The 26,808-nt window shown below is 34.1% G+C and overlaps 1 protein-coding gene across 1 annotated transcript in view; it reads right to left on the reverse strand.

The window, feature by feature from the left end:
* Positions 1–26,808, reverse strand: part of TTC37 (tetratricopeptide repeat domain 37) — an 80,319-nt gene that overhangs the window by 4,848 nt on the left and 48,663 nt on the right. The window contains exons 25-35 of the mRNA XM_044916665.1: positions 24,929–25,100; positions 23,617–23,740; positions 22,567–22,788; positions 21,484–21,556; positions 19,761–19,814; positions 19,466–19,574; positions 15,803–15,931; positions 12,512–12,633; positions 10,599–10,757; positions 5,340–5,492; positions 909–1,039 (exon numbers count right to left, since the gene is read on the reverse strand). Of these exons, the coding sequence (XP_044772600.1) occupies positions 909–1,039; positions 5,340–5,492; positions 10,599–10,757; positions 12,512–12,633; positions 15,803–15,931; positions 19,466–19,574; positions 19,761–19,814; positions 21,484–21,556; positions 22,567–22,788; positions 23,617–23,740; positions 24,929–25,100 (1,448 nt within the window). The remainder of the gene's footprint in view (positions 1–908; positions 1,040–5,339; positions 5,493–10,598; positions 10,758–12,511; positions 12,634–15,802; positions 15,932–19,465; positions 19,575–19,760; positions 19,815–21,483; positions 21,557–22,566; positions 22,789–23,616; positions 23,741–24,928; positions 25,101–26,808) is intronic.

The following is a 26,808-nucleotide window of genomic DNA, read 5'->3' on the forward strand; positions in this document are numbered from 1 at the left end:
GTTAAGGCCCTCTAAGTCACCCACACTGAGCTTCAGCAGAAAGAGTTCATTAGGAAGTATAAATTATAGCCTAAAACATTTCTGGGTGAAATTAGTCATACAAAAAACTGACCAAAAGTAAATAAATACTAAATGGTTCTGGAACTGCTGATTAGCCATAGCCTTAATTCTTCCTTCACTCCTATTTTGGGATGCTGATGTGATCTCTGCCACATATTTATATGTATTAAGCTCTATGTCTACAATATCTATCCCGTTGCAGAAATGTAATGCTCCTAAACCACTGTTTTACCTATAGTTGCTCTATATTATGTGTAATATCCATTAAAGCTTCATCTTATTCTCAGAATTTTAAAATGTTCTTGCTTGTTTTTTCATCCATATGATCTTTAAGTAATTTTTTCCAAATTTATTTCTGACCCCATCCTCACCTTCCAATAAAAAGATCACTAAAATTTGTATATTGTAATCTCAGAAACTTTGAGTTTTTCTAGATATAAAAACCTCATTATTTATAAACATAATTCTGTCTTTTCAATATTCATTACTTTTTTTTCATAGCTTAGTACCTTGCATGAACTTAAGTCAATCTAGCCTTGAACTTCAGTATTTTTATTTTGTTTCTAGAATCTACATTACACTGTTGGTATATCTGAAGACAGCAAAACTCCAAGCCCTTCTTCACTTGAAATGCTGTCATGCCCAATCTCTCATATTCTATATCTGTGTACCAAATTATTTTTTGTAAAACAAATATAAGACTTTGCTTTCTTCCTACTTGGTTACTTCGACAGCCTTTCCAAAGTAGTAACACCAAGTTTGTTACACTGGTGGGACTTTGTTTCCTTGAGGGACTGAAAGAGAAGAAACATTTCCAAGAAAAAAAAGGGAACAAGAATTCTTCATACCTTGCCCCCATTTTGCGGTTGAATTGTAACAAAGCTTGTAAAAAGACAGCCAATGGACAAAAGCAAAGTTTCAAGGCCTCAGTTGTAGCTTCTTGAACCAAAGATGACCAGTGATCATTGGAAATATTAGCCTGTAAAAATATAAGACATATATTAAATCGAGACTTTCAACATGTTTATCTTAAAAGAATGAAATTCAACACTCATTTATTAAGTGCCTACTTGTCCAAGTCACCATGTACATGCTACAGGGGCCATGGTTCTACAAAATGATTACGATCTGATTCCTGCCCTTAAAGAGCTACAGAACAGGGCAGACTGGAAAAAAGGAAGGTTTCAAAGAGGAATATTACTTAAAAAACACTAAAATATTTCTTAAAAGAAAATGCATTATTCTACTATATAGGTGAATAAAATCTATCAGTCACTAAGCCTCTGGGATCTAACAAATATAAAAAACTCAATTTAACATGACTCTTTAATTGGTAGTGATAAAGTCCCACATTTCAAAAATTATCTAAGGAGAAAGAGAAGGCTGAAATTAAATATTTTAATAAAATCCCAAAATAGAAAAAAGGTACAAAGCAGATCACAGATAAATGAAACTCATCAATACTGAGAACTTTTTAAAGAACTTCACTTTATAAGGAAAATGTTAAGGTATCTACACATCACTTATGTTGCAAACTTTAGTTTTTTACAATATGTACTGACTCAGAAATAACAGATAAGTGTGTTCTAAAGAACAGTAACGTGAAGATAAAACGGTGAACAGTCTGCTGAATTATGTTAGAAGAAAAAAATGCACTTAAAATCTTTCATTAAAAACCTCAAATGTTTGGGCGCCTGGGTGGCTCAGTTGGTTAAGTGACTGCCTTCGGCTCAGGTCATGATCCTGGAGTCCCGGGATAGAGTCCCGCATCGGGCTCCCTGCTCAGCAGGGAGTCTGCTTCTCCCTCTGACCCTCCTCCCTCTCATGTTCTCTGTCTCTCATTCTCTCTCTCGCAAATAAATAAAATCTCAAAAAAACCCAAAAAAAAAACCCCCTCAAACGTTCATTAAAAACTAAGATTTCATATTTACAGGTATCTAGAGTACACATTTTAATAAAGTCAATAGGATGAGTTCATTTCAAACACTAAATTATAAAAAAAATGTTAGAGCAATAAACTGAGTGCAGTACAGGCAATACATTATTATGCATGTAATCAAGAAAAAGGAAGCTATAAAGATAATAAATTTGAAAATAAATTGTAAAGCATCTTCTATAAAGATGGAAGCAATGAGACCTTGGCTACATTTGACAAAGAAAATAAGGCAAAGCCCAAAAGTAATAAGATTATTCCTAATACACTTTTATTTTTTATATTATTATTTTTTTAAAGATTTAATTTATTTATTTTAGAGTGGGGGTGGGTGGGAGCAGAGGGAGAGGGAGGGGAAAAGAATGTTAAGCAGACTCTGCGCTAAGCATGGAGCCCGACACAGGGCTCCATCTCATGATACTGAGATCATGACTCCGACACTCAACTGAGTCACCCAGGTGCCTCATTCCTAATAATATTTTTAAAAACCAAGAACACAAAGCTCTCACTGGTTGCTTTTATAATATAGTCTCATATAAAATATTCTATAAAGTTAACTCAAAGATTACTATATAAGGAAAAAGTTTCTATATGTACTTGGTATATTAAACAACAGAATGCACATTTTTGTCTCCCATTGTGTCTTTAAAATTTGTTATATGAGGAAGCACTTTATCTCTGTCCCTGGGTGTATATTACAGTAGGCTCTGTGATTCTGATACCTACTTTTCTTAGAGTCATCACAAACAATCTTAATTAGAATATCTTCTTCCTTTCAAATACTTCAACCTTCATTCAAAGGTAGTATTTGCACCCTGTCCCACTACAGTTCCCAGACAGGGTATGGTTACAGATAGCAGCAGATGGCTTGCTCCTCATCCCAACATTTACTTTTTCTTGCCAACTGTAGTTTCAGACAGCTACTGAAATGCCGGAAGTCTGTATTTGACTGGTGCTACTGTACGATGATGCCTTGCTCTCTAGGCCTGATAGGTATTTCAATCTCTTTTTCTCATCCAGGCTTTCCTGGCTTTATCAGAGACTCCCAATTTCATGGGTAGTCTCTTATCTGCAGGACCAGCTATGTAATCTGTGGAGCCCAAAGCAAAATAAAAATGCATGGCCCTTTGTTCAAAAATAATTAAGAATTTCAAGATGGTGACTGGAGAGCATTAGACCAAGTGTGGAGCCCTGGGCAACTGCATAGAATACATGCCTGTGAAGCAGTCCTGTTCATCTGCAGCTCCACTAACCTGGACAAATATACTCTATTTCACTTACTCTCCACATCCTCTAAACAATCTGGAAACTTCTAGTTGCCTTTCTGCCGAGATCCCATCACTCCTCTAGGAGGCCCTACTGGATAGGATCTAAGATAACTCCTATGCCAACTCATTTTCACACTGGCACCACTCACTCATTCCAACAAACTCCAGGAGTGCTGCCAAACCCAAGTCACAGCAACTCTCCTTCACTCACTCCATGTTGTACCCAAGCATATACTCCTATCCACCTTTGGGATTCACCTACTGCAGACCACTCTCTGCCAGAGCATGTTCTCATTTTCCAAAACACTCTCTTTTCCTCTGTCCTAACACAGCAGGTGGAGAGCCACAAGCTCCTGAGGTTATGTCAGATACCTGTCCATATGCCTCCAGGACCTCAGAGGCCACACATCAAAACCTCCCTTTCTCTGAGAGAATTCGGATAGATTCTTTTATTATTATTTTTTAAATTAATTAGTTAATTAATTTATTTATTCACTCTTCAGCTGTTTATCCCATAATCAGTTACCTTGGAGGATGAAACCCAATTGTGTACAGACTGAAAGCAAAAAATACACTTTCTCCCTTCCTCACCTTTGTGGGCATCTGTGGGTGGAAATGTGCCATAGAGATGGGAGGAAAACACAACAGCTCTCCCCCCCAAAATTTCTTCATAATCCTTCTCCAACTTCTAATCCTTTTATAGCTTCCTTATAGGTTAGGCTTCTACTCACTTTGGAAGTCTGTACCTTAATCTTATATCTCATTTTGGAATCTGTTATCTCTGAAATCTAGTATTTATTTATTTATTTATTTTAATTTTATTTTTTTAAAAGATTTTATTTATTTATTTGAGAGAGAGAGAATGAGAGAGAGCAAGCACATGAGAGGGGGGAGGGTCAGAGGGAGAAGCAGGCTCCCCGCCGAGCAGGGAGCCCGATGCGGGACTCGATCCAGGACTCCAGGATCATGACCTGAGCCGAAGGCAGTCGCTTAACCGACTGAGCCACCCAGGCGCCCTGAAATCTAGTATTTAATATCTTAGCTGAACCTCTCAGTTTAATATCCTATTCATATATTATAACACACACAGGAGCCTCTCATAAAAGTGTAATTTTACAATCCTCATCCTCTGTACACTGCCAGGTGTTTACCATAGAAACATGCATCTCATATTCTTTTACAACAACTGCTGGGTGTCAAATATTACAGTAAGAATAATTAGACTCGAGCAGTGTTTTAAAGTTTACAAAGGCATTTGTAAATGTTATTTCATTTGATATTTAACCCTATAAGAAGGCAAAGTAGTATTATTATCTCTACTCTTACAAGGAAAAAGAAAGGCTCTAAACAGCTGAAGTTTTCACAGGTAGTAAATGGTATAACCAGAACCAAAGCCATTAGAGAAAATAATTTTTGTGGCTGTAGTGGGTGGTGGGAGAAGATGGGGTATATATGGGTATTACTAAACTGCAAGCTAATTTCCTCAACTGTAAAATAGGATTACTGTGAATATGAAATAAGTTAATATGTATCACACACACATACACTCAAATAGAATATCATATACACTGTTCGGCAGTTTGCCCCCCAAAGCACACAATTTAAACATTTATCTTAAAGAGTTTTCCATACTAGTACCAAAGACTTCTAGATTAATATACCTAACTTTGTATCAAAAAACAGATGTCAAATCAAAAATTACTAGAAGTCCTTCTTACAGAATGTCAAATTTAACTGAGAAATGACTGAAATGTTAAATTACTGGCACCTTTGTCACAGATGAGTACCTGGGTTAATTCTAATTTATCAATAGGAAACAAGTATGTATATTCTGCCATAATTCAACTTTAAATTGCAATCTTTGTTTTGTTTTTTTTCTTCCCCAAACAATGACAATGTTCTGCTGGAATCTATGGATTTACATGACTCTTATTTCCACCAAAAGCCCAAATACAAAGTCTATGAGGAGGCCACACGAGAAGGTGATGAAACAACAGGAACTCAACAGAAAGCACTACCATCTTAAAGAAAAATAAAAGAATCAGTTTTTCATGATCATAATTATAATATAATCTTACCATGCAGGCTTTTAAAGCAAGCAGAGCTAGTCTCAAGAGACTCGACAGCTTCCCACTCCAACTGCCCTGTTGGGATGCTACTTGTAGACTCTTTCTATAACACATCTCTGCAGCACCCATCATTCCTTGGGACTGATATATGTGTGCCAGCCACTGAGGAACAGAAAGAGAACAGAACCAAAAAAATCTTAATTTAGTACATAGTCTGGTACTCTATTTCCAATAAATTCAATACACTTTGATGAAGTTAAATTTTTAATTTAATTTTTGTAAGTTTTGTGCCTCCAAAAATCCAAAATTCACAGGTTAAGAAAGGAGTAGACATCTTGCCCACTCTATCAGCAATAGCTTACTAGCCACACCACTTGAAACTGTTAAAGAGTCTTCCATGATGGCAAGTCAGGAACAAAATCAAAATGGAATGTAAAAACAGATATAAATCAGTATAAATACTGATCAAAAAGAAGTTTGTATAGCTGTATCAACCTCCAACAAAGTATATTTTAAGACAAGAAATATTAAGAGATAAAGGGGTCTTTTCATAATGAATAAGAATCAATTAATTGGAAGAGATAACACTCCTACATTTGTATTCACCTAATAAAGACACAGAATTTATGAAGCAAAAGTTGACAGAAATGAAAGGAAAAAAAAACACTGAAATGCAGAATCAAAGTTGGAGATTTTAATACACCTATCTCAGCAACGGTAAAAGAAACAGACAAAAAATTCAGTAAGGATATAGAAGATTTAAACATAATCAGCTTGACTTAAATGATATATTTGGAAGACTATACTCAGCAACTGCAGAATACACATTCAGTGAAAATGTGTATTTTCTAAATCTGACCATATGCTGGGTCACATTTCAAAGAACTGAAATTATACAGTCTACTCTGATGAAGTGAAATTAAACTAAAAATCAGTAAGAGATAACTGAAAAAAAAATCATCCTCTCCCATATTAGAAATTTTACAACATGCTTCAGAAAAAAACATGGATCAGGGTGCCTGGGTGGCTCAGTTGGTTAAGTGTCCAACTCCTGATTTCAGCTCAGATCATGATCTCAGGGTTGTGCTAAAGATTCTCTCTCTCCCTCCCTCTCCCTCTCCCTGCATTCCATTCGCTCTCGTGCACACACTCTCTCTCTTAAAAAAACAACAAAAAAAACACCCCTCCCCCCAAAATGAAAAAAAAAACAAACAGAAAAGACCTACATGGATCAAAGAAGAAATCCCAATGGAAATCAGAAAACATTTTCAAATGAACGATAATGAAAGCACTACATAAAATCTTGGGGGATGCATATACTGGAGAAAGACGGAAAATCCATGCTATAAGTTTCTATCTCAAGAAGCTAGGGGAAAAAAAAAATCTAAATCCAAAGAAAGCAAAAGTAACATAGAAAAGAAGTCAATAACATGTAAAGAAAGTATAATGAAAAACAAAACAAAAAGTTGGTTCTTTGAAAAATTAATAAAACTGCTTATTATCAAGAAAACAATTTAGAAAACACAAATTACCAATATAAGAATGAAAAAGGAAAAAGCATTACAGATTTTCCAAACATTACAAAGAAGGTATCATGAACAACTCTATGCCGATAAATCTGAAATTGAGATGTGCTGGACAAATTCCCTGTAGTTCAACAATGCTAAAGAAAGAGGAAATCTTAAAAAAAAACCTTTCCCATAAAGAAAATTCTTGGCCCAAATAGCTTCAATGGTGAATTCTTCTAAACATTAAAGAAATAAATGTCACTCTCACACAAACTCTTTAAGAAAATAAAGAAAAGGAGAATTAACAACATAGATAATAAAACCTAACACAGACCTTATGAGAATGAAAAATTACAAGCCTTTCTCTCTCATGAATATAGGTATTAAAAATTCTTTCAACAGTCATTAGCCAAGTGACTCCAGCAATATATATAAAAGGAATAATACATCATAACCAAGTAGGATTTCTTCTAAGAATGCAAGGTTAGTGTAGCATTTGAAAATCAATGCAGTACACTTCATTAACAGAATAATTAAAAAAGAGCCATTCTAATAGATGTTCCCCCAAAAGATCTGTTAAAACTCAACATCCATTCCTGTTAGAAAACAAATCTCTTTTACCAATTTAGAATAGAAGAAAACTTCCTTAATCTGATAAATATATATCAGGTAAAACCTATAGCAAAAATCATATTAATTATAAATAGTAAATGCTTTCTACGTTAGGTTGAGAATAAGAACGTCTAACCACCACTTCTATTTAACACTGTATTCAAGGTTCTAAATAGTGCAATATGGCAAAAAAAAAAAAAAATCAATACACAAATATTGGAAAGAAAAAGTAAAACTTTATTATTCACAAATGAAATAACTGTGTATACAGAAAACCTAAAATCATTTCAAAAAAAATAAGTGAATTCAGCAAGGTTGTTGCGGGTCAACATATAAATATCAACTGCATTTCTAAGCATTTGGAGCAAGCATACAAGAAAAAATACCATTTGTAATCAAACAAAAAATATCAACTAACTACTAATAAATTTAACATAAAAATGTAAAAGACCTCTACAATGAAAACTGTAAAACACCACTGAGAGAAATTTAGAACCCAAATAATTTGAGGAAAATACCACATTTGTGGATAGAGAAATTCAGTAGTATTACTTTATCAATCCTACCCAAATTAAACTACAGATTCATGCAATTCCAATCAAGATCCTAGCAGGGCTTTTGTTTGTGGGGGAAGGAAGCAGGGTAATTGACAATCATATATAATTGCAAAAAGCCTAAAATGACTTTAGACACATGAAAGAGAACGAAAAAAGTCAGAGGTCTTAATATTACCACCACACATAAAAACTAATTATAAAGCTATAAGCAAGAATAAACAGATAATGGAAAAGAAGAGGGAGCCCTATAAGACCTACAGATACAGTCACCTGATTTATGACAAAAACATCACTACAGTTCAGTGGGGACAGAATGGTCTTTTCAAGGAATGATGCTGGGACAATGTGATACACATAAGAAAGGAATGAACCTGGATCCTGCAACATTAACAAAAATTAACACTGGATGAATCATATACCTAACATGTGAAAGGTAAAACAAAAATTTCTTTTTTTTAAAGATTTTATTTATTTGACAGAGAGAGACACAGCGAGAGAGGGAATACAAGCAGGGGGAGTGGGAGAGGGAGAAGTAGACTCCCCGCTGAGCAGGGAGCCCAATGTGGGGCTCGATCTCAGAACCCTGAGATCATGACCTGAGCCGAAGGCAGACGCTTAACGACTGAGCCACTCAGGTGCCCCAAAACAAAAATTTCTAAAGGAAAACAGAAAAATATCTTCAGGCGCTTAAAGTAAGCAAAGCATTCTTAAATAGAACATTTCAATAAAGCATTAACCATTACAAAATGGTAAGTCAGACTTCATTAAAATTAAGAACTATTCACCAAAGAATAATATTAACAGAGTGCTAAGCCAAGGTACAGACATGAGAAAATATGTGCAATACAAAGACCCAAAATGTGCTTCAATCCAGAAAATATAATGAATTTTAAAAATCAGTAAAAAAAAAAAAAAAAACAGCCCATGAAAAATAAAAGGCACTTTATAAAGAGGATATCCAAAGGTTCAATAAGCATATGAAAAGTGGCTCAGGTGAATTCAAGTTAAAACTACCACAGGATACTACTACCTACCTATCTACTGAAAAGGGAAATATTAACCACATCTAGCAATATCAGCAATTGGAATGCTCAAAATTTACTGGTGGGAACATCAAATGGACAACCATTTTAGAAGACTGTCTGACAGGATCTACTAGAGTAAACATACATATCCCTTATCACCCACTGAAAGACATAGGTTAAGGACGGACACAGCAGCATTACTCATGATAGCCAAAACCTAGAAATAATCCAAATACCATCAAGTGTATATTCATAAGATGAAATGGAAAAATTATGGCTACATGAAACAACTAAATGAGTCCCGCACACAATGCTGAATGAAAGTACCAGATACAAAAGAACAGTCCGTTTACATGATGTTCAAAAACAGGCAAAACTAGAAAGAAGTGACAGAAGTCAGAATAGTGCTTCTCCTTTTTATCTGAAGTAGGGAGAAATCAAAGAGAAAGTCATGGGGAGGCAACTAGGTTACTGGAAATGTTCTGTATCTTGGTATAGGTGGCAGCTAAAAAGGCATATATGTAAGTAAAAATGTAATGAATGGTATTTTTAAGACTTTTATACTCTATCCTTTGTGAATTATATACTATGAAAGAAAACACACGCTATCTCTTAAGACTCTACTTCCTATAAAGTTTATCTTTTATTTTTCCCTTTTAGTTTGACAAGGTATTTTTCTTCTTGATGAAGAATATGAAATCATCAGTATCCATTTGACCTTAGAATTAAATTATCTTAACTCTCATATGGCAAACTTTAAGAAAGGGGATAAAAAGCACCATCTTTCTCCAATGATTACAGCAAAAAGCAGGCTTAGCTTGCATAATCCAACTACTTTATGCCACTAGATAATCTTTTTAAGCAGGAACATCAAAAAGTTGTTATAATAAAAGATCAAAATGAAGAAAAAATTATAGTAAAATAAGCTTCTGTTAAATCGACATCAAAAAGCCCCTTTGACACTTTCTCTGGAGCACAGAGGAAACTATAGTAAACTGAATACAGTAATTACATGTTTTTCTGTGTTTTAACATCAATAAGAATAAACTACATGGTGATCATTACATGTTTGTCATTGCAGATAACCAGAGCCAGCTAAAAGGACATTCTGTTGATTCAGGCATCAGTAACTATTTCAAAAAACACTAAATAACCATTAAAATCCTGGATATGAGTTACCTACGTGGTAGCTAAGAAAAATAAAGAAAACCACATAAATCCTCTCTACAACAGAGTTAACACCATTATGACAAAATGTTTGAAACACTCTTTAGCTCTCTTACATCAACACCATGTAAAAGACAGTATTCTCAACATTGTCTTAAATCGAGGAAATTTATAATCAACAATTTAAGAAGCTTTGAAGCAGTGTAGTAGCAGATCCTAAATTAGTATTAAACTTCCTCAGTCTCCCTAATCACAATACAACATATTTTAAATCTTGAAAATGAAAGATACATGGTGAGTTTAAAGACAAGACAAATAAAATGGAGCTTAACCCCTGCCTTCATCTAGTATAATGAAGGATTCTAATTCAGGACTCATGTAAGAAAGGAGAGAATTTACCTGCCAAGCTGGAACAGAAGTTGAGTTGGACATGACTGTTTTTTGCAGCTCTTCAAGGACAGCATCTGGGAGAGGGTTTTGTGACTCCAGGAGTGGTTTACACTGAACTTGTCTCAAAAGTAAGATAATAGCTGGCTGATCAGGGTTACTTTTTAAATTCTAAAAATTAAACCCCAAATAGAAATACATGAAATAGATTCTTGAATGTTAAGTGGTAATTAAGTATTCCCCATGTTGGAAAAAAAAAATCTGAATTTAACCTTTTCTTAATAAAATACAAAGAACTGCAAAAGTAAAATAAATAAAACAATGAACATCTTGAGAATATCAAACTCCACATTTAAATTAAAATTGATAATACTATTATTGTAGTTTTTAATTCATTTATTTTAGTTTGTCCCTTTGACTTGTTTTATTCTTAGGTGATATCCTGAAAAACTTAAGTTCTGAATGTAAATAGGTGAATTCAGAAGACATAAAATTAACAGTGAAGGCTAACACTATTCCTTATCGGAAGAAACTATACAGGAAGAGCTATAAGCTATAGTTTTGTTTTTTTTTCCTTTTTCAATCCCTTCACAAAGATATTCATTAGATGTCCTTCTCTAGGCACAGACTTCCTAAACACTGTAAGAGAAATGACCCATTTACCCATTTCCCTAAGTCATTATTTATACACAAACATACACATATAGAATTACATATATGCATATGTATCTCCTCCTATATATATATATATACATATATATATATACATATATATATATATCTCTCTCTCGAAGAAGAAGAAGTTTAAGAAAGTTCTCTAAAGAAGTCTTCCACTGTTTTAAACACTTCTTTCTTTATTGCTGGTCCCTCAATAACGTACTTTATTTTTTTAATTAAGTCATAGTCTTAAATATATGTGATTGCTTTCTTCTAAGAAATTGGCACAAAAAAATGGTCAAATTCATAAAAGTATCCCTTATTCTGTCAGAGAGAGCATAGCAACTGTCAGTTGTTTATAAACACTCACTGCATAATACTAATCTGTCCTGAATTTAGATGGAATTTCTTAAGAGAGAAAATTTATTACTCTGCTTTTCAGAGAATTCAAACACCAAAGGGATCTTCAAGGATCCATTCTTCCTTCTCTGTAAAATTCATCTCCTCCCACACCCCCTTGCCCCCCAAAAAAATTTCTAGAAAGAAAATACAATCTCGACTTGGTAAGCATTTATGAAAAAAGATGCTTTCAGAAGAAGTAATGTTTAAAACCCACATTATCCATTCAATTATTTCTGAGTAAGTTTATGAAACTGATTCATTCACTGAATACATATTTATTGAGCCCCTACTATGTGTTAGGCAAGGTGCTAAGGATTTACACACAGAGCCTACAATCCAGGTATGTACAAGGTAACTACTAAGTAGCTCCAGTTGCCCACTTACTCCTCATTGTCTTTCTATGTGGTTCAGAGCTTTAGAGATGCCAGAAAATACAGCATTCTGAAGGTAGTAACCAGAAATCAAAAGGAAATACGGCCTCCATAATGGTATTCTCCCCAACAAAGACCTATTAAGTCCTTGAGTCCTAGAGTCAGACAAATGTGAGTTCAAATGGCAACTCAATCATTTTCTAGCTGTGAACTCTTGTGCAAATTACTTACCCTCTCTAAGCCTTAGTTTACTCATTTATAAAAAGGGGATAATAGTATTTATGCCATATATTCTTGGGAAGTTCAAATACAAACTGCTAAGTGTACTGACAGGCTTATAGGAAGTACTCAATAAATGCTGGGTGGTATCATCATCATCACTATCATCACCACCACCATCATATGCCCTTTAAATACTGTGCATTCCATGTTTAATGTTATCTTCTAAGTAGGATAAGAATCCATAAGTCTCAATGCTCAATTTCATAGTAATACCTTTGTGCAGAGGGCTTCAGCTTCAGATATTCTTCCTGTGTCTATTAGACCAGTGACAGCTTGGGAGAGAGACCACTTTTCAAGAGATTGGTTATAATCCTTAAGGAATTCTTTGTCTTTAACTGTTAACAAAAACGTTAATGTTACTTTCTTCTGCAATTTATAATGTGTTCTCAGAGGAGTAATCAGTTGCTGAGAAGTATTACAATTAGACTTATCATGCATATACAATTTTTAAAACTTAAATGTATTATAGGAATACCACAGACCATTCTAGTATGTGCCAGGTTTCTGAAAAGTTTCATGGCTGGAATATTTGTGGTTGAATAACTTAAAACTTTATAGACTTGTGATTTACATAAAAAATCACTATCTACAGTAAAACTAAAAATAATTCATTGAAAAATTAAATACTGTGACATACTGACATACGATAAATTACACATATGCACATATTCAAACTCTACAACCTGAAGACTTGACATGAGCATATATCTATGAACCATCCCTACCATCAAGATAATGAACATATTCATCATCATGAAGATTTTCACCCTAACCCTTTGTAATCACTTCTGTCCCCAACATACCTCTCCTCTTACTGTCTGTTCCAGGCAACCACTAATTATTTTCAGACACAATGGATCATTTTGCATTTTCTAAAATTTCACATAAATGGAATCATAAAGTATAGTATATAGTTTTGTCTAGCACCTTTACAACTATAAACATGGTAAATTACATTTCCAGATGTAAAGCGACTTTACATTCCTAGGATAAACCCACTTGATCATGATGTATTGTTACCTTTTTTATGTGTTGTTGGATTTGAATTGCTACAGTTTATTATGAATTTCTGCATTTGTAGTTCCACAGTATTCCTGTTAAAAGTCTTTGCCTGGTTTTGGTGACAGGATAATGCTGGCCTCAGAGAAGAAGAATACCAACTTTTCTATTTTCAGGAAGGGTTTGTATAGAACCGGTATTATTTCTTCCTTAAATGTTTGGGAGAATTCCTCAATGAAGCCATCTGGTCCTGGAGTTTTCTTTGTGGGAAGATTTTTAACTATAAATTCAGTGTCTTTAACAGATACAAAGCGGTTTAGTTTATCTACTTCTTCTTAAGTGAGCTTTGTGTCTTTTAAGGAATTTGTCCATTTCATCCAAATTGCCAAATTTAATAGTGTAAACTGTTCCCAAGGTCCTCTGATTAGCCTTTAAATAGCTATACTGATGTACCCTCTTTCATTCCTGATGTCTGGCTAGAGGCTTATCAATTCTACTGATCTTCTCAAAGAACTAGTTTTCACTTTTGTTGATTTTCTGTTTTCTATTTCACTGATCGCTACCTTTTATTACTTCTTTTCTTCTGCTTACGTTGAGTATAAGTTCTTCTTCCCTTTTCTAGTTCTTAAGGAGAAGCCGAGATCACTGATTTGAAGGCCTTCTTTTCTAATGTAGACATTTGATGCTATAAATTTCCTGTAAGCAGTGCTTTAATAGCACTGTAGAACTTTGAAATGTTTTTTTTTCCTTCTCATTCAGTTCAAAATATTTTCTAACTTCCCTTCTGGCTTATTCTCTGAACTGGATTATTTAGAAGTATGTTATTTAGTTTCTAAATATTTGGGAATTTTCCAGACATTTTTCTGTTACTGGTTTTTAACTTAATTCTATTATATTAAGACAATATGCTTTATATATTATTTGAAGCCTTTTAAATTTATTTCGAACATTTTATGGCCCATAAAATATGTAGGTAGATGTTCTGTGTTCACTTGACAATGCTGTTATAAAGAAGTATTCCATAAATGCCAATTAGGTCAATTTAGTTGACAGTGTTGTTCAAGTCTTTATTATATCTTTACTGATTTTTTTGTTCAGTTGTTCTGTCAATTATCGAAAGAAGAGTACTAAATCTCTAACTATATAATTGTGGATTTGTCTGTCCCTCCTTTCAATTCTGTAAGTTTTTGCTTCATACATTTTCCACAAGCTTCTTTTTTTCTACCTATTTTATTTTGAAATATAATGCAGATTGTATGTGTTTTGAAGCTCTGTTACTTAGTGCCTAAACGCTTAGCACTGTTATGTCCTCTCGATGAATTGATTCCATTATGAAATGACATTCCTTATCATCAGCAATATCCTTTGCTCTAAAATCCAGTTTGTCTGAAATTAGCATTGCCACTCCGATTTTCTTTTGATTAGTGTTGGCATGGTATATGTTTTTCCAACCTTTTACTTTTTAGGCTATTTTTGTCTTTATATTTAAATATACATTTATATTTCATCTATGTTTCTTTTAGGCATATATAGTTGGCTCTTGCTTTTTTATTCAATCTGACAGTTTCTGCCTTTTAACTGGGGTGTTTAGACCGTTTAACTTGGGCGCCTGGGTGGCTCAGTTGGTTAAGCGACTGCCTTCGGCTCAGGTCGTGATCCTGGAGTCCCGGGATCGAGTCCCGCATCGGGCTCCCTGCTCGTCAGGGAGTCTGCTTCTCCCTCTGAGCCTCCCCCCCTCTCATGTGCTCTCTCTCTCTCATTCTCTCTGTCTCAAATAAATAAATAAAATCTTTAAAAAAAAAAAAAATAGACCGTTTAACTTGACTATTGACGTGGTTGGGCTTAACTCCAATGTGTTACTTGTTTTCTATTTGTCTTATCTAAGTCTTTGTTCCCTTTCCTCATCTTTGAATTATTTTTTTACAATTTCCTTTTATCTACCTTGGTGGCTTATTAGCTATAACTTTATTTATTTAGTATCTACTTTACATTTTTAAGTATTCATCTTTAACCTGCCACAGTCTACCTTTAAGTAATATTATACCACTTCACTTACAGTATAAAAATTTTACAACAGAATATTTCTGTTTCCCCTCCTGTTCTTTGTGCTATTGTTGTAATATGTGCTTTAAAGAGTCAATTACATTTTAAAGAGATTTCTAGCCTGTCATCTGTGGATCTGTTTCTATTGATTATCTCATTATGGTGGTACTTTTCTACCTCTTTGCATGCCTATTAAGTTTTAACTGGATACCAGACATTGTAAATTTTACCTTGTTGAATGCTGAATATTTTTATATTCCTGTAATGTTCTTGAGCTTTGTTCTGTAGGCAGTTAAGCCTCTAGAAAATGATTTCATCTTTTCAAGGATTGTTTTTAAGCTTTGTCAGATGAGATCATTCAGCCTTTAGTGTAGAGCTAATTATGCCCACTACCTTCTTGCAATATCCTTCTGAGTACTTTACACTGAATTCATTATGTATAAAATGTTTTTCTAAACTTACTTGAAGCAGAAACAGCAGATAACAGTGCCAAGTACAAATCCATTCTCTTTGGCTGAGTGTTGTTCACTAGAGCCAGTTTATCATCAGCATGACAGGCTGCCATTAGCCCAGCCCAGACAGCAGGATCACCTAAACATAAGGAATATAGTTAGAAGGCTTGTTGATATCAACATATTGCTGAAAAACTATCAAAAATGAGAGTAAGAGTTTATAAATACCAAAAAATTAAGTTAAAAATAAATTGTATCTCTAGAAAAAATCCATTTTCTTAAACGAAACTAATTTATACTTCTTTTCAGAAGACACATTACTATATTCATCCTTCAAGATTTGCCTTTTTCTCAAAATACTGCAGAGGATAAGAAATACCCTATTAAGTTCTTCCATGGCTGGTTAGCTCAGTTGCCTAGAGTACTGTGCTACTGTGGAAAAGTCGATTATATTCACTTTCATCGGACACCAAGGGCAAGTCTCAAGGAGACAGAGTCATCATTCAAACCCTGTATTAAAGGTTCAATCATAGGAAAAGCAAGATAATACTATTTCTCAGTTTTTAAGAAAATTTCGAGCCAAAGGAAAAGCTTAAGACAACTCCATTTACCTATGTTCTAACAGCCAAGCATGAAAGTCATTTTATCATTCCAAGTAAAGCAATTCTATGATTATATATATCCCTTCATTGATCTGATCTTTCCTTCTTTCCTTCACACCTTGACAGCAGCTTCAGGGGAGAGGGGGAAGCAGTGGACTGAGGTGGTAATGATAAAGATTATGCATATAGAGGCCTCTTTTTTAAAACGGTAGTTGTAAAAAGAAGGTGAAAAAGAATTTAGAAATTAGAAGATTTTTATTTTTTGGTCTTCTGTAAATCATATTTTGCAGGTTAATATTTGCATGGTCAATATCTTAGGCCTGCTATGCTTGAAAAAACAAGTAATTTTGGGGTCCCTGGATGGTTCAGTTGGTGGAGCATACAACTCTTGATCTCAAGGTTGGGAGTTTGAGCCCCATATTGGGTGTAGAGATTACTTAAAAATAAAATCTTCCAGGGCGCCTTGGTGGCTCAGTTGGTTAAGCGACTGCCTTCGGCTCAGGCCATGATCCTGGAGTTCCGGGATCAAGTCCCGCATCGGACTCCCTGCTGAGCAGGGAGTCTGTTTCTCCCTCTGACCCTCCCCCCTCTCATGCTCTCTCTATCTCATTCTCTCTCTCAAAAAAAAAAAAAAAAAAAACTTAAAAAAAAAAATTAAATCTTCCAAAAAAAAACCCCAAACAAAAGACAATTTTAAAATCCCACAGGGATGCTAGTTAACAATATAGTCATTTATTTTATTTTATTTTTTTAAGATTTTATTTATTTATTTGACAGAGAGATGGAGAGAGCAGGGCAGGGGGAGCTGCAGGCAGAGGGAGAAGCAGACTCTGTGCTGAGCAGGGAGCCCGATATGGGGCTCAATCCCAGGACCCACCTGAGCCAAAGGCAGACACTTAACCAACTGAGCCACCCAGGTGCCCTAACAATATAGTCATTTAAACAAAAATTTTAGCTTAAGTTTTATATTTTTTCTTATCTAATTGTTCCATGCAATATATATCCTCTATCAAATGTCTGAAATGTATGTCTACTTCACTTACAGAGGATCGGTATTACTGCTAATAGTACAGGAATCATTAGAAACCTTAGGCAGATAAAAAAATTTTTACAAAAAAATTAAATGCCTATCTCCATATTATACAATAATTTCTGCCCAAGACAATGACTACCTTATTTCAAACAACAAAAGACATAATCACACTCCAGAATAAGGAAATGGGAACCATTCCTTAGAATTCCCGAGATCTGATTATTGTATAATGAAAGACATGTGACTGTTTTAGACCCGGGTTTCAGCTCTAACAATGCCATGGATTAAATGTGTGCCAGCTTTCCCTTTGGGACTCATTTTTCTATAAAACAAGGCAAGTGAACTAGATGATGGCGCAGGTGTCATCAGGCCTAAAACCCAAAATTCCAAATGAAGTGGACTTAGTTTCTGAGTATGAACTTATTTCTAAGATTAAGTGAAGAACTCCTTTAGGGATTTTTGGGTATAGTTTCAATTTCAGGAGGGAGGAAATGGATATCAGCTGGCAGTAATTTCTTCTGTCACAATTCAAAAGAATTACTGCTTTCATTAACTCTTCCATAAATAATCAGCAACTCAAATTCCCTATGAAACCAAGTGATAATATAAATATATGTATATACTATGAACCTAAAATTTTTTAAATATAATTTGCTAAAAATACCTTTTAATATCACAGAAGCATTGACCTAGCAGAAATTGGATTTTTTTTAATTTAATTCTAAATTCTTGGGATTATATTTAAATTTCTGAAAAGACTCCTTTGAATATCATATATCAAAACTATACTTTGATATAGTTCTACAAGTTTACAAGGATAAAAATCTGCAAGGATTAGGTATATAGCTACTATACATAACTACAATTATATTTACTTTCACTGGACTCCAAAAACAAGTCTCACAGAGGCACTCATCTTCATTACTCAGTCCCCTTTTCAAGCATCTTATATGATGATTCTAATTCCTTGAGTATGTATTTCTCCAGATAATATGGGAAAATAAGAAGATCATTACAGAAGACCTTATCTGGGCAATCTCACCTTTCTAAAGTTTATGCCACTCACACAATCAAAAGCTAACAGATCTTTTATCATTCTATATCCATGGTAAAAATCCTCGAGAGTAATTCTATCTAATACTATCTTGAACTAACCTCTAAAAATCAAAAACTTATCCAATGTATAACAAAGACAATTCCAAATGTTTAGGGTCTCTTTTTGTTCTATTACATAAATGAAACAGAATAAACAACAAGATGTTGGTCTGTTTACTTGTTTTATAAAATAATCTCTGATTTATTAAATATTTTGTGGTTTAGTTAGGATCTTTACAATTTACTCTGAAGAGAACATTGGACTTATTTTGTACAATTTGTTTCCTAACAGTTCCCAGCCAAAAACAAAAGTTTTCTGATTTAACAAATGTTTGAAGTACTCTGCAGGAAAAAAAATATTTAATTCTGTATCTCATATTAAAAATACTATTCTGTAAAAATACACACTGATAGGTATTCCAGTCCTCTAGCAATGATAATGGAAGTATACTGATGTGGTCATAGGTACTTCCTCAGTGATCAATGTGATCAAAGACACAAAGAAGGGCTAGCTCAGGTGAGGCCATCACCTTGACATTCCAACAGTTACTCCAGAAAACATATCTCCACTCTTTAAGGAGCTAACTACCCATAAAAATAACTAAAATAACTAAATATGTTCATTAAATAATTTAGTAGCTATAGGTAAACCTCAGTGAAGCAGACTATGGAAAACAAAAATAAAACTACTTCTTGAAAATACACAATTCAGAGTTTCAATAAAGAGTAATAAAGTATCTTTATGCAGATATTCCTTTCAGCCTGCTTCAAGAATTATCTCTTAATTATCAGCAGTCAAATGCAAGATAATCAAATAATATGCAAAAGTTAGAATATTTTCTTAAAATTCCTTTACTTCATGAAATGCAAACTCTGTGCCTATAGGTCACAAATGCAAGACCAGAAGAATCTGAATTAATGAAATGGATTATATTATATTCACCTGGAGAAAGAAGAGCTGCTTTCTGAATGGTCTTTAGTGCAATATTTTTTTCAGTTTCTGAACTGCTTCCCATAGCTAACTGATTTACTGCAGTGTACAGTAATGCCTTCTGCATAAAAGAAAAAGAGTGTTAGCCAATTATCTTTATAGCTCCATGACTTTCAAACTGACTAAAAAAAGGACCATATCAGGTATGATATAACTTCCTAAACCTAGGAAGAAAAAGTATTTTATTGTTTCATCAATAATATTATTTAACAAGTAGGAAATTTCCTTTGTACTGGAGAAAACTAACCTTTCCATGATTTGAGTCCAAAATATGAGCCACATTTCCTGCTATAGCACCTCCCTATAATAGAAAATATTTAGATAAATGTATAAACTTTCACAAATAAAAATTAACACTGATAAAAATCTTTCCACCACATTATTTGAAAGTTCAGTTCTATCACATTCACAACTTCCAAATTCCTGAAGTATCAAATGATTACTGCTTTAAGAGGTGTTTAGTATTTTGTTAAGTTTAGTATTTTTATAAAAAATCTTTTCTACTACAATCATTTCAACTCTACTCTTTTAAAATATTCATTAATGGTGCAAAAGTTACACAATTTTACACCAAACACAAGTACATATTTCCTAACAATATAAAAGAATGTAAAAGAAAGACTGAAAGAGAAAGAGAAGCAGAATCCCAAAATTTATTTTAGGATTAACATGGTTTACTCCATGAAAATATGGTATTTTAAAAATTTCTGTAGTTCCTAGTAAAATGAATAGTCAGAGCACCTTGAAGCAAATCACTGCTTCAATAATCAACTCAAAACTGAAAATGAAAAAAATATATACATCATAATTTTTGTAAAGTAAGTTTGAAATCCTTAATTTTTAAATTCAGTTAGACATTTTACCTGGAAAAGAAAGTGAATTATGAGAATGATTTCATTTTAATTCAGAAGTATACTGTTCTCCTAATTTTATACTGGAACTGTATCAGAAATGTTTTGTACATCATATTTAGCATATAAAGAATGCTAAAAAGTAACCTTTAAAAATATGTTAATATAAAACAAATAGAAGATGGATTAAAAAGAAAACAGAAAATTTGGCAGAGTAGAAGGAGGATTCAGGAGTTAGATCTGGGATGATCTATCACCACAAATACTAACTGTGGTTTTGCACAAGTTATTTATTCTCTATGTCTCAAGTGTTCTCTATAAAATGGACATTAATTGCAGCTACTTCATGTGGTTGTTGGGATTAAATGACAAAATATATACAATAGTTGGCACATAAGTACTTCATTGTAGTATCTAATAATGATGCTCTTCTAGGTTCTTTGAAATACCATGTGCAAAAATGAGTAGGAATAACAAAATCAGACCCACAGAGACTTCAGACAGTGGAATTATTAGATATAATAAGTGTTCAAAACATAATTAGCTACTACCATTATGTTTACCCACTAATTAAGCAACTATGAAAGGACATAGTAACCACAGAAATTAACAAAATACTTTACAGACCTCTAAAAATATCTGGCCATTATGAACGAAAATATATAATCCCTTTTACAGAACATCAATGACTTCATATTGAGATTCACATTTTTAGATTTTAGACATTAGCAATGTTCTAGTTCTTATTTTCTTATCTTTGAAGAGCTTTTAAATAAAAATATCTTTTGGGATCCAAAAAACACAACAGTTACTTCTTCCTAAATGGCAACATTATAAACATAACCTAATCACACAGCCATTAACATAATCTGTATGTATTAAAAAAAAGTCTACCTACTTTTTTGTATCTTTCATAATGCCCAGAACAGTACAATAGTACATGAAAGAAACTCGGTGTACTACTTATCAAATGACTAATGGAAAATCTGGTTAAATAACAGAACTCCTTTGCTATATTAGTTATTTCCCAGAATGATAATACTAATATTCTAAAAACGATATTACCGACTACATCACAAGTTATTTTATCTTTTTGCCAGAATATAGAACATTACTCACCTTTGCACTTCGGTGAGTATACTGAGCAACTACTCGGGACAACAGAGACCAAAGAGCAGGATCAGCTGGGTTACTATAGAGATCATCAAAAGCAAAAGGCTTAGAGATGGGAGTCACTTTAAACCACGAAAAGTAAAAACAACCAACATTTTATTTAGAACCTAAGTTCAAAATCTTGTATACATCTAAAACAATGTATTAATTATCTATGTGTGAATGAAAGTGCCTTAATTTTCAGCAAACATATCTTCTATATACACCAAGAGTCCTTATGAAAATAAGAAGGAAAAATCAGCAATATGATAATTACAAAGCCTAATCTAATTAATTAAGATCTAATTAAGAAAAGCTAAGGAAATTTAATATGTTGTGTTCAAGGAAAACACAGAGATGAAAATTGCAAAAGGAAAATAAACTTCCTTTAGAACACTTTACTGCTGGGGTGCCTGAGTGGCTCAGTTGGTTAAGTGTCTGACTCTTGGTTTTGGCTCGGTTCGTGATCTCAGGGTCATGTGATCGAGCCCCGCATGGGGCTCCATGCTCAGCACAGAGTCTGCTTGAGTTTCTCTCCCGCTGCCCCTCCCACCATTCATGCATGCATGTACTCTCTAAAAAAATAAATCTTAAAAAAAAACCACTTTACTGCTGAAAATAAAACAAATAACCACTACTGCTAGTAGTAAGAGCTTTCTATTTTCTAAATTTTGAAGACATTAGTGAATGTTTGAGTGGCCAAAAAATTCCTAAAACCATTAAGCTGGACAGTATCAAATAAACAGACCATATCACTAACTTGAGAATAAGTAAGGACTTTTGTATTAAAATGAGGTTCAGGCCTTAACTTATTGGATAAGTACAAAATTTCTGTTCTCTTACCTCCTTATCAACTGAATTTTTAAAAAAATCTTTATAGATGAAATAATGTGTATAGTCAGCTACCTGGTCCTAAGTGCAATTTCATAAAACTACATTCTGGTTTACAAAAATATATACTTCCCTCATTTTATATTCTTAATAAGGTCCAAATGTCAAAGATTAGCTCATCAAGTATAATTACTCCAGGTTCACAAGTACAGAATTTACCTGTGAACAGCTTTAGATGCTTGTCTCTGCACTGCCACACTGCGGCCTTGCAGTGCATAAATCGCTGAAGTAAGAAGGCACTTTGGATAATCATTGTCTTTCTGTTTGATGTGCTTCAGTAATTCATTAAGTGCCGCTTTTGACAGGGTAGCATCCTGCATTGTCAATCCGAGAGCACACAGGGCTTGAAGGCTTTCTGTGGTTGGTTCCTTTAAGATAGAGCTGTAAATATTTTAAATTGTCTATTAGCCATAGTACAGTAGTCTGTAACTATTAAAACATTTCAACATTTAGTAAAATGTAAAATGTAAAATTTTAACATTTAGTAAAATGTTAAAAAAGCAATTTACTTAAGGATTCACCAAACTAAGCCCAGCTTTAAGATAAATATAAAACAGATTCCTTGGCTTCTAGGGACAGCAATTTCCCTAAATATCTAAAGCAGTTAAAAATACCAAGGGCCTTTCTTTTCTGTTCATTATATCTAAGTTTTAGATACAAATATAAATAGTGTTTTGGGGCCTGGCTTTTAGAAAAATAACTAACCATATAACCCTATAAATAACCACAGATATCACAGGCTATTATTTTACTAATTTATTCCAAAAACATAGAAATAGTTACAAGTTATATTGGTATATTTTTTTAAAGCTTTAGTTTTAAATGAACTTTATTTTATCAAGTTAACTAGAAAAATGAAGAGGAAAAAATCTCTTTGGGGACGAAAGAGGCGAAAAAATAAGCCAGTCAGAACTCCCTTCATTAAAATTTTAAGATCCTACTAGATCAGGTGATCAAATACTCTTTTAAACAAATAAATAATACACACAGAGTATAGGATGGTTTTGCAGGACTGGATGGATCCAGAGCTAAAAATTAAGCCATGATCTCCACCTATGACTGTCAGTTCACAACCAGGTCAGTCCAATCCCTTTTGTTCAACAAAAAGTTCCTAAAACATTAAAAACTTCATTTTACATTGTTCCAATTTGTAAACCAATGCTTAAGTATAATCTGGTCATGTTAAGTGTTGATGTCAACTATACATACCATTTAAATAGCAATGTCTTGGCTACATCCATTTTTCCTTGTTTATACTCTGTTATTGCCAGAGCTGTCAAGATATGGGCTTTGTCTTGCTCTGATTCAACAATAGACAAGGCTCTCTCATAGGCTATTACACAGAGTTGGAAACAAAAACAAAACGATATAAACACAATCCTGATTGACAAACAGTGAAATTTCTCCCTTTCTAATCCTATTTTTTAAAAGGTAACTAAATTATATCTTATTGTTTCCTTATTTTCAAGTGGATGGAAAAAAATTTTAAATAATCTAACCTGGTTTAGCTGGTCCAAGGTGATCCTGGGGATATCATTAGGATTATTATGAGACATTCCCTAACTTCTTTTTTTTTTATTATTATGTTATGTTAATCACCATATACTACATCATTAGTTTTTGATGTAGTGTTCCATGATTCATTGTTTGCATATAACACCCAGTGCTCCATGCAGAACGTGCCCTCTTTAATACCCATCACAAGGCTAACCCATCCCCTCCCCCCCTAGAACCCTCAGTTTGTTTTTCAGAGTCCATCGTCTCTCATGGTTCATTTCCCCCTCCGATTCCCCCACTTCATTCTTCCCCTCCTGCTATCTTCTTCTTCCTTTTTTTTTTAAACATATACTGTATTATTTGTTTCAGAGGTACAGATCTGTGATTCAACAGACTTGCACAACTCACAGCGCTCACCATAGCACGTACCCTCCCCTAACTTCTATCTTCAGACTCTATAGGGAAGTCTTTAAGTGATGTGAAGGCCTGCAGCCATTGAGATACCACGAAAATTTCCACGTGCATGCCAGTAACCATCAAGCTGCAGATACTTACAGTATCTACACACACATAGGTTGGGTGCATATATATATATATATATATATATATACATATATATATATATGAAAATGTACTCAATGAGCATTTTTGGAGAAAATCAAACATACTATTATCAATAGGTCAAGGTCTTCACTTATCTGAAATTTACATTTAAGCAAAGACCTGCTTTCAAATGCTAACTCTACTTTAAGTGATCTTGGGCCTCAGTTTCCTTATATAAATAATTAAGATAACACTCAGCTCATAACACTGCTATAAGGACTATTCACATAATAATGTACTAAGGGAGGGAACAGATAAAAAGTACCTAATATCATTCCTGACTCCTAGTTGGATCTTAATAAACATTGCAACCCCTACTCCCATTTCAATGTTCCATCTTTCTGTACATAATCTTGTGATTAAATTCCACTCAGCCCTGGAAAAGTAAGATGTGTCCTTTAGCTTCAAGCAACATACTTACCTTTGCTGCTTTCTTTATATAGACCTTTCATAAATAAAGCCAATGCAAAACCTATGATGTCTTCTAACTCTTCAAGGGGTGTTGACTTAAAAGCCTGGATAGCTTTATCATATTCACCAATGGAACTAAGAAGCGAAACATAACTTACTTTTAATATTAAAAACAATTTTGGCTTATATCATAAGAATACAAAGAGATTATTATACCAAGGTTCTTTTAATACCTTCACATCATCTATCAGTGTTAAAGCGAAAGAAAAGACATATTAAAATAGAAGGTGTAGGGTGCCTGGGTGGCTCAGTCGTTAAGCGTCTGCCTTCGGCTCAGGTCATGATCCCAGGATCCTGGGATCGAGTCCCACATCGGGCTCCCTGCTCGGCGGGAAGCCTGCTTCTCCCTCCCCCACTCCCCCTGCTTATGTTCCCTCTCTCGCTGTGTCTCTCTCTGTCAAAATAAAAAAAAAAAAAAAAATAGAAGGTGTATCATTTATTTCAAATAAGATATACTGGAGCAATTTAACTCCACACTTTGTTTCTTTTAAATTACATATGAAAATGATTAGTTCTGCTAAATTATAAAGTGTCTTTCTTATTAACAAACTTGAACTAAAATCCCACGGTATAAAAATAATTTCAAGTTGACTTTTATACAGAACTCTTTAAGCTTAATATATTGGTTGAATATTACCCTATGAGTATGGTTCTAGCATCTCGGACAAGCTTAAGTATAAAATACCTAATTAAAATCAAACCTAGCCTTTGTATAAACTGTTTAACTGTTTACCTGCACATCCTTTTTGTTTTTGGAGCGTATAAAGATAAACTAAATTCCACAGACAAAACTATATATTATCTTTTCTGTATTTAATAGAAAGAAAAGTAAAAATTGTTACATATGACACTAAAGTACACTAAACTTTTTTTAAAAGTTTATTTGATTTTATTTTTTGGAGAGAATGCACAGCACATGAGCAGGGGGGTGGGGGGGTGGGAGGACAGGGAGATAGAGGGAGAGGGAGAGAATCTTGACCAAGCTCCACACTCACTGGGGAGCCCCACACGGCGCTCAGTCTCAAGTCCCTGAGATCATGACCTGAGCCGCAATCAAGAGTCAGATGCTTAAATGAATGAGCCACCCAGGCACCCCTAAAGTACAATACTTTTTAATAACAAAAAAATAATTGTTTTGCTTATTTACAAATGAAGAGAAGCTGCCATCGCCTGGAAAGGATACATTCTGCCCTTGAGATTTTTATTTTTCGTATCCATCACTATAATCAGAAACTGTTTTTATTTTTAATGTGTTATTGGAAATCTTTTTAGAAAATCCTTTTAATCTTGGGGAGGGTGTGGGATCTAAGAATACAGGCATTCTTTGATTCTAAAATTAGTCTCTAAAGGTGAAAATTTTTTTTTTTAAGATTTTATTTATTTATTTGATAGAGAGAGCGTGAGCACAAGTAGGCAGACCAGTAGGAGAGGGAGAAGCAGACTCCCTGCTGAGCAGGGAGCCAGATGTGGGGCTCGATCCTAGGACTCCAGGATCACGACCTGAGCCAAGGGCAGACACCCAACCGACTGAGTCACTCAGGCGCCCAAAGGTGAAAGACTGTAAAAATCAAAAAAATTTAAGGTTTTTAAAGTCAAAAAAACTCAAATTTTGATAACTATTTTGGTGAAGGAAAGAGGACTACCTTAGATTGTATATGGATACATACATATATTAAAAGTTTTTGTTTTTGGGGCGCCTGGGTGGCTCAGATGGTTAAGCGTCTGCCTTCGGCTCAGGTCATGATCCCAGGGTCCTGGGATCGAGTCCCGCATCGGGCTCCCTGCTCCTTGGGAGCCTGCTTCTCCCTCTGCCTCTCTCTCTCTCTCTCT

This window comes from Neomonachus schauinslandi, chromosome 7, assembly GCF_002201575.2.
Source record: "Neomonachus schauinslandi chromosome 7, ASM220157v2, whole genome shotgun sequence".
Taxonomy (NCBI): domain Eukaryota; kingdom Metazoa; phylum Chordata; class Mammalia; order Carnivora; family Phocidae; genus Neomonachus; species Neomonachus schauinslandi.